The sequence below is a fragment of the Necator americanus genome, chromosome II (genome assembly GCF_031761385.1).
Source record: "Necator americanus strain Aroian chromosome II, whole genome shotgun sequence".
In the NCBI taxonomy this organism is placed as follows: domain Eukaryota; kingdom Metazoa; phylum Nematoda; class Chromadorea; order Rhabditida; family Ancylostomatidae; genus Necator; species Necator americanus.
The window spans coordinates 5,556,248-5,565,036 of record NC_087372.1 but is presented as its reverse complement, the minus strand read 5'-3'; the positions used below and the strand labels follow the sequence as shown (position 1 = coordinate 5,565,036).

At 34.5% G+C, this 8,789-nt stretch overlaps 1 protein-coding gene across 1 annotated transcript; it reads right to left on the bottom strand.

The window, feature by feature from the left end:
• Positions 1 to 1,079: 1,079 nt before the first annotated feature.
• On the bottom strand, positions 1,080 to 5,346 carry RB195_016934 (uncharacterized protein; the record flags this gene model as incomplete). Its single annotated transcript, XM_064183691.1, has 12 exons — positions 1,080 to 1,208; positions 1,267 to 1,407; positions 1,581 to 1,673; positions 2,221 to 2,292; positions 2,407 to 2,475; positions 2,559 to 2,655; positions 2,726 to 2,815; positions 2,877 to 3,029; positions 3,920 to 4,078; positions 4,135 to 4,256; positions 4,981 to 5,101; positions 5,291 to 5,346. 12 exons carry the CDS (start codon positions 5,344 to 5,346, stop codon positions 1,080 to 1,082), a joined length of 1,302 nt encoding a protein of 433 aa, XP_064039572.1.
• Positions 5,347 to 8,789: the final 3,443 nt, after the last annotated feature.

Genomic DNA, 8,789 nt, shown 5'->3' with positions numbered 1-8,789 from the left:
TTCTGAATAACCGGTGAGGACCGGTGAAAAAAAAATAAAACGTAACGAGTGTCATTGCAGGAAGTGCATAGTCCGGAATCCGGAAAATTGTTTGTTGCGTAGAAGATGAGAAAATAGTCATTATTGCACTTCTTAACAAGTTTCCAATGTTCTCTACGATTTTTTCTTCATTTTCGAGGTATGCAGTAGTTACTGTACGACCTATTTATGTATTTATTCGTTTGTTTATTTTTGTATTTATTTATTTAAATGTGTATGTTGTCGCCGTGTGTCGTAGTTAAAGAAATTACTAGGCAATGGAAAATAAAAATTTATTTAAACGAAAAAAAGAAAAACGATCAAAGATATGTACAATATGAGAAGTTACATCAATAATTAGTATAATTCCTTTACACACTCTTTTATTTCTGAACTTATTTAAACGCATAGAAAAGAGAGAAAAAATCGGAGAAAATCGACTTTGCAAATCGTTGAGTGTTCCAAAAGAAATAATTTTTTAAGCGAAAAAAGCCAGCAAGTGATGGTTGCATGTGCTGTTGCAAATCGCTTGATTTTCCTTATTGGATTCGCGTTGGGACTTATGAGATACGTGACCTTTAAACTGACATTCGAGCCTAACATCCAGTGGGTTTTTTGTGTTTGTTTCTCCTAATAAATCCCATATTTTGACTTGTCTACGACTTTCCATGGATGACTCTAAGGATAGGACGTAGATATGAGAACATTTTTCCATCCGAATATTTCGGAACATTTCAAAAATTTGCAACAAAAAAAACCTGAACGATAAATGTGCAGAGCTAATAAATCAACAGACGTTGAATCTATGTAAATCACGAGTAAATGGAAAAGTGAATGGAATTTAAAGGGGGAGGGGCGTGGCCGAACTCTTCTCCTATTGGCCATTAACAACACGCTAAATATTTGTAAATGTTCGGACAGTACAGAGGTATGAACCTGATGCACAGAAAAATAAATCAATATTGCTAAAGTTATAGGTAATATTTAATGAATCCTGATCATGGACTTCAGAGTTAAAGAGTCAAACCCGCATGAGAAAAATTCCTGAAATTACATATTTCCTATCGATACCATTGCATTCCACAAATAGCGTTATGAACGGGAATTGACACAAATGCAGCCAACATAATACCGACAGAATCGGCCAGTGAAACTGTGGACAACGCGAATTCACGTACGGATGGATCCACCTGGAAAGAAAATCTCTCGTTCTAGAGGAAACATCTAAATGTAAGCACGTTCCCTTACCTTTTTATGGATATGATGGAATGTGTTCACGTATGAACTGCCACCGATAAGTCCTTCGTACAGCACTATGGCGCAAACAATACCGAAATTTGGTAGGAAAGCGTAAATAGCGTTAAATAGGAAGAAAATAGTGTTGAGAAGCTTAAAAGTGATTATATGGCGTTGAGAAGTGGTGAAAATTCAAAAGTTGAAAAATTTAGAAAAATTTTTGGTACAATTCTATTCGATATCCAATAGTAATTTAATTCAACAAAAATTCAGAAAGAAAAAAATTAAAGAAATTGAGTTCAAAAATTTATTTTTGATTTACTCACTTGAAAAACAGGCATCAACGCTATGAACAACATGTTCAGCTGTACAATATTGATGGATGAACGTGAAATGAATACACCTACTTGATATAGGACCTGAAAAGAAAATCCGAGATATTGATCGATGAGACATGAAACGAACGAGGAAAAAAAAAGCCACCATCTATTAGGTTTCAAAGTTTCACAGCCAACTCGTTTAATACTAAGCTTTGTGGTCATATTTTTTTTAAAGCATTGGGTTAGTAAAAGTTAAATTTTAAGAAAATATTTAACCTTATTGGGTAAAAAATACGTTGTTTAGTAGAAACGTTACTAGTATGAGGAGAAAATGCGAAAAAGCAAGGGATGACAACGGTAATGAACGATAGACAGGAAAATATTCTAATTTAAAAATCAAAAAACGTAAAAAAATGTTTCGTTTCTATTTTTGCTGAATTATATGATTTAATTATTTGCTATATAATCTAATTATTCCTTAATTTGACACATTTTTTTCTCTGTTTTTTACGACTATTTTGTTTTATTTAAAAAAAAAGGTTTGTTAGGAGCAGGGACACCTTCTTTATGGGCAGTTCAGATTTGAACGGGGTAAGAACGGCTAAAATTACCTAGGGGAAAAAATTGAATCTGACTTAGTGGTTACCTGATACCATCGGTACTGTGAAGCGGGGCTGGTTCCAAATCCATGAGAGCAGTCGAAAACTGTTAATTCGAGCTGAAACCAGATAGTCTGGTGTCAAAAGAACAAGAGAATTCAGCTGCAGTCGCACTGTGCTCCATCCACCAGAAAATTCTATCCTGAGAACAATTCTATAACTTTAGAACTTACTAATCCTTGATTGATAAGATATTCAGCGAAGTAGGTGAGAAACAATGGAATCATGTACCGTAATAGACTCTGCAATATTGTATTTTTTTCGAGAAAAAAGCAAAAAAAAATTAAATAACTTAATTACTGTAAACTGAGAAAATTTTCCTGACCTTCACAACTGTTAATCGCTGAGCTAGCGTTTTTTCCTTTTCTACTGAATCCATCGATGACAATGAGGCCACAGACTGTGTTTTCTTTGAATTTTCCCTGAAAAAACAAAGATTTTCCTCAAGTTTTCTTTTTGGATATGTCATATTCTGCAAGATATCGGACTCACGTGGCCGGGTTCTCCAGCTCGGACATCTTTTTCGGCTTCGAGAACGTTATTCTTTTCATCGTTTCCGTATGTTCAAGGAGCATATAGAAACTGAAATTTGAATAATTTTAAAAGATAAAAAGGAAAAAATATAATTCCAATCAACACATACGTGAACATAAATAACGCCGGCACAACCAACATCACCAGCATTGCCTCAGTAGGACTCAATGCCAATAATTGACGATCGGTAAGGCCAGCATAGGAAAATGCTCCAACCACACCGGCCATGCCAGTTCCCGAGGACCAAGTGGCAATCGTATGTCTAAAAAAATCATCGAAAAAAATACTTCCCTTCATCCTACAAACGATTCTGTAGGCACCTTTGGAAAAGGTAAGGTTTTTTTTTGTGAGAATATGGAGAAAAGAAAAAAATAAAGAGGACATATGGCAAACAGAATCAAAGAGAATATAGTGAACTTTTTGAAAAAAATGCCAGGACTCTTCAAAAACCGCTAGACCAACTCAAAAATTGTAAACGTTTTTTCCTCTTCTTTTTTTCAAACGTTATCCTTAAGATTTTCAAAAATCAACTATTAGAAATCACCAGCAATTAGCAAAAAATGCGTCGGAAACTTGGTGTACGTTCTCCAACTGATGGATATCGTGACGTAAACCTTCGAAATCTTCATTGCGGATTTTTTTTTTTGAATTGCAAAAAATCATATGTGTAGGAAAAATAAACTGAGGATTCCGATTATTTGCCAACGACGTCCACTAAAGTTCATCGTCATCCTGGCATCCATTGAAGAATGCTTGGACGACAATGTTTGAAATGTGCGTGCATAGATCACTGTGTAGCTTTCTTTTTTTTAAAAGAATACTTGAAATTTTATTAGTTATATATAGATTTCTAAAATCACACTATGTCTAACCCTGATATAGATTAGTAGATGCTTGCACGGAATTTCCTCCTACACAAATTCCTGGATTTTTTTTAAACTATGGATGGCTACATACTTGTTTCGAATTCCGAAAATTTACTTTCAAAACTCTTAAAACACATTAAAATGATGGTGTCAAACTATTCTGCTTAGTTCCAAGAGATCCAAGAAAATCGCAAAAAAACATAATATTCCTATAAGAGTTTGGATTTTTTCTTGTCATTTTTCCAAATCATCCGGTTTTTTTTTTCTGAATTGCACCGTTACTTACTTAGAATAGTGACCTGCTAAGCCAAGATACGTTGTTTCTCCGAGACCGCTTGAAAACGAGGCCAGGCACACCCCTCCAAGGGCCACTGGAACCGAGTCCGCGAAGGCAGTAATAAGTAAAGAGGACGCCTGGGCCACACATACTACAGTATGTCGAACCCTGAAGAAAAATCCATTCAACTCAGTCGACACGAACATATCAACGGATTCCCCTACCAATACGGTATTCGATGCATTACAAAAGGACAAAGCATCTTCACGCAGAGACTCGGAATAATATTACAAAGCAGTACGATGCCCGTGGATGTTGGCGTACAGATCCTTGTGGTGATCTCGACCTGGAATGCATTATAGTAGGTGCTAGGAGAGAAGAGTTTTTATTTTGATTGCCCAGTTCCAAAGAAAGTAAACAAGAGACTAAAGGAAATAGAACTGCGAGAACTGGTCCTCAACTTGTCACATATCTTATCACCTTCACCTTGACTCAGAGAAAAGTAACGAGAGACTAAAGGAGAAAGACTGCGAGAACTGGTCCTCGGCTCGACACATATCTTATACGAAAAAAATTGCGGTTGAGCACACTTTTTGCTTTCAAAAATTTGAACACAGTGCTTCCAGATAAAATACATAATTTATAAAAAGTAATGTTGGTGTTACAAAAATACAATATTATACATTTATTAATAATAATAATAATAATAATAATAATAATAATAATAATAATAATAATAATAATAATAATAATAATAATAATAATAATAATAATAATAATAATACAATGCTATGAACTTACTATTATACGAAATTATTAAATAATACGATAAAAAATAAAATAAACAGCAGATATAAACATCCTTTTATAAATAGAGTTAGCATAGTATTTCTGTGTGTTTCACTGTATGTAGATGAAATCATGTGACTAAATTTTTTTTTCAAGTAGTGTATATATTTGGAAAGAGGAATGAGAAGAAGTTATGCCCTTTTGTGGTGATAATTTTTTTTTTAGTTCCTGGAAAACTTTTTTGGAAATATAATTGAAATAAACGAAATGAAATGACTCACCACACAGCTAGCATCAGTAACGTTGTCTTCAATAGGATCCTCGCCTTTATGTTTATTTAAAATATCCTGTGCTGCACTCAACATAACACTATATGCGAAATTATTACAGAGTCCAAATATCCTGAAAAAAATTATATCCTTAACGGTATGCAACAAAAATTGAACAAAAAAACAAAAAAAGCTGAACAAAAAACCAACGAAAAAGAGGTTTGATAAATAACAACGTTGTTTATAGCAAATCGTGAGGCTTTTGCGGTTACCGTAACCTGATCGAAAAGGTGACAGATGGCATTTTAGAAAAGAAACTCACCAGAACGATAGCAGGTTCCTGTACGGGCTGTTCTTTGGTGTAGCAGCGACAGTCATTGCAAAATCTGAAAGAGAATTTCTAACAAGGAGTTCCTTCTGTCCACCACGAAATAATATTGATTTTTCCTTGAAGAGAATAAGAATACAAAGGATGTGCGTGGATAATGTGTTGGAAGAAAACAGGAAAAAAGTGAAGGGTTGGCCGATAGATTTTCATTTCACTTGAAAAAAAAACAGAAATAGAGCACTTCATGAATTTTTCAGAGAGAACAAAATTGTTAAGAAATAAAGATCAGAAGTGGAAAAGGAAGAACGGGAGTTAAGAGAAAAAGAAAAGAAAGAGAACGAAGAGAAAGGAAAGGAAGAGAAGAAAGAACAAAGATAAAAGGTAGCAGAAGCGTCGTTGTAGCGAATTCTGGGATGTAATTACTTTGGAATAATCCATACGGTAAATGTTCATGAAGCATGAAAGAAAGAAACCAATAATGGACGAGAAAAATCTAGAAAAAGTGTGAAAAATAGTGAAAAAGAAACCTTTGTGAACAAAAGAATAAGATAGGGAAGGTAATAAATACGTAAAAAAATAAAATAAATATGATAAATAAATAATGCAAAATGATAAATCAAGAAGTAAAAAAGTAAAACTTTTGTGTGTATATTAACGAATAAAAATGGGTACTAAAAAGAAATCTGTTCTAGGGCATAAATACTTGATATATAATTAAGTATAAAATTATATGAATGATTATTAAAATTTATAAATAAATACAAATAATAAACGAAGTTAAAAACCATTATGTGAGGAAATGAATAGTATCCCTTTGAAAATTAAAACCTAGCAAGTAGTAGCAAACAAAATAGCGCTACAGCAGCCATTCATGCAAATATTTATTTATTTTACTGCCATTACTTGAATTTTCCGGAAAATTCTGAGTTTTGAAGTTAATGAGTGAGCTTGTAGTAAATTTTTTCCATCCTACTGTATTCTTATTTATTGGCGTTCTGATTCGATTTTTCTTTTGACTTTATATGTCCGAGAATTCAGTTGGGACTTGAAGAGTTTACAGGGATCGAGGTCCCAGCCAAGCAGAATTTTCATCATACACGTTCGCAATCGCGTGTAATTTTGTAATTTTCCATTTTTGCCTATCGAGAAAGAAATGAGAACGAAAGCAAATCACAATAAAAGAGGAAAATTGAAAGCGAAGCTGTTCACTGGTCATACGGGGTCGTAGATGATTGGAATTACGAAAAATGGCGTTATCAGAAACATTTTTCGTAAAGTACACGGGGAACATTTGTAAAGTACGGGTCATTTCTCACATACATAGACTGTTTATGAGAGTACATCCATAGCATGGATGCACTAAATCATGAGAGTTTTTCACTTTCTAATCAGATGACAAAAGTGATGTATGTATTGTTCTCTTAAGAAGTCAGAGAACACTTTCTAGGAAGACATGTATGTAAATAGATAAACCACATTGATGCGGCGAAGAAAGAAACCAGTATCTATCTTAAAGGCATCACTCCACGAATCTGGAGTTATACGGATTTCAGGTGGAGTATTCGTATACGAGATGGGAGACTATGGAGAGGGGGGTGATTCCGTTTATTTCTTCCTAATTGCTGTAAAAAAAACGGCCCGGAAGATACGGCTTCGAGCGTTCTGGCGCACTATTTTCTACGAGAAGTTTGACTGGAGCGCGCCAGCCTTGTGCGGCGCCGAATCTTCCGGACAATTTTTTACGGCAATCAGGAAGAAATGAACGGAATCACATCCCTCTCCGTAATATACTATGCCATATACGAATACTCCACCTGAAATCTGCACCACCTCAGATTCGTGGGGTGATGCATTTAAGTATGGACACGGAAAAGATATTAAAGACGAATAGAAAAGAAAGAAGAGATAGCTTTCTTCTTGAAATTCTTTTTTTTTCTCTTTTTTCTTCTACCGATATCACTTAAACTAGAATTAACCGATATGTTAATACTTATAGTTAAAGTCATAGTTAGAGTTAAAAAAAAAACTTTAAAATGAAACAGTGGAAGGAAAATCTTTCCTGTGTTTACAAACAAACTGTGTTGTTTTCTGTTTTTTTTCAAATCTAAAAGACAAAAAAGCGGAGAGCTCTTTGAAAGTTTTGTCTGAGGCAAAAATTTTTCTAACCATAGAGGCAAAAATTTACAATCTGATATTGCGAATACCAAGCGATTCCGAGACCAATCGAGACTAATTTGTCAAATTAGCTCCTGTAAGGGATTTCAGGCGAAGGCGAAAGATTGAAAAGACTGGAATTGGAAAGAAATTCCCTGTTTCTTCATGCCTACATAACGCAACTGAGGGCTGCGTAACAGTGAAAGCTACGGAGAATTGGTCGATCCATCCAGGGAGTGAAAAACCAGAGGGCCTCGGATGGTAAAAAGTCCATATTTTGAGGAAAGATTAATATTTCTTATCCCGGTTATTATTTATTATATATTCACATTTATTCAGAAATCACGTTTATTCAGCAGATGCTCCCTGAAGTCCGAATAAGACTAGAATTAAAGTCGAGTTAAAGTTATAAGTTAAAGGGGTAAAATTTTAAGAATATGAAGATCTCAAGTCAAAAACGTGATTTCTGGAATTTTGAGCGGTTGTTATTTATTTGTTTTTAAAAACAAAAGTTCGAATAAGATTAGAATTAAAGTTGAGTTAAAGTTTTTCAGTGTTTGAAGAATGTGAAGAATTGCAAAATCACCAGTTTATAGTCATGTTCTAAATAACAATTTATGATGGTGATCCAGGGGCCGTGGCTGCATAAGCATATGAAAGTGAAAGTAAGTCCTGATAGGATAAAAATGGATGCATTGTGCTATTGCAAATTGAGAGAATTAAGAAAATGAGAAGAAATTAATCTCTACACAGATAAACACCACTTAGTAAGCTTAGTGGCGGTGTAGCGTAATCGGTCAGAGGTTCCGCTGTGACTGCAGCATGATCGATCGGAGGTTCGAATCCGCCCTTGTGCTCACTAAGCCTTTCATCACTCCGGGGTCGAAAAATTAGTATCAGAATTGTCCGGAAGGATAAAAAATACTGACTTGACACATCGGCTAGCCACTGCATGTCATTTTATAGGGCAGTTACACGTTCGTGAACCTCAAACAATTCTGAATTGAAGGGGGCGTGATGGCGGGTCCCAAGCGGATTGATTAACGTCAGACGCTTTATCCTTCTATCATTTTAGTAACCTTAGGAATCCCCTTCTAGATATTATACGCTTTAAAAAAAAACTTATTCATTTTATTCACATTTATTCCAACCTCCCCAACACGAATAATAAGTTAGAAAACTTTTTTAATCAACTATTTAATCACAGATACATCAATGGTGAAAACCAAAAGAAAAGAGATGGTACGAAAGAAAAAAAAAGTTGCTATGACGAATGACAAAAAAAAGGAAAGTGAATTTGTCTGATTCAAAACGAACAGAAAAAAAAACCAGGAAAAAA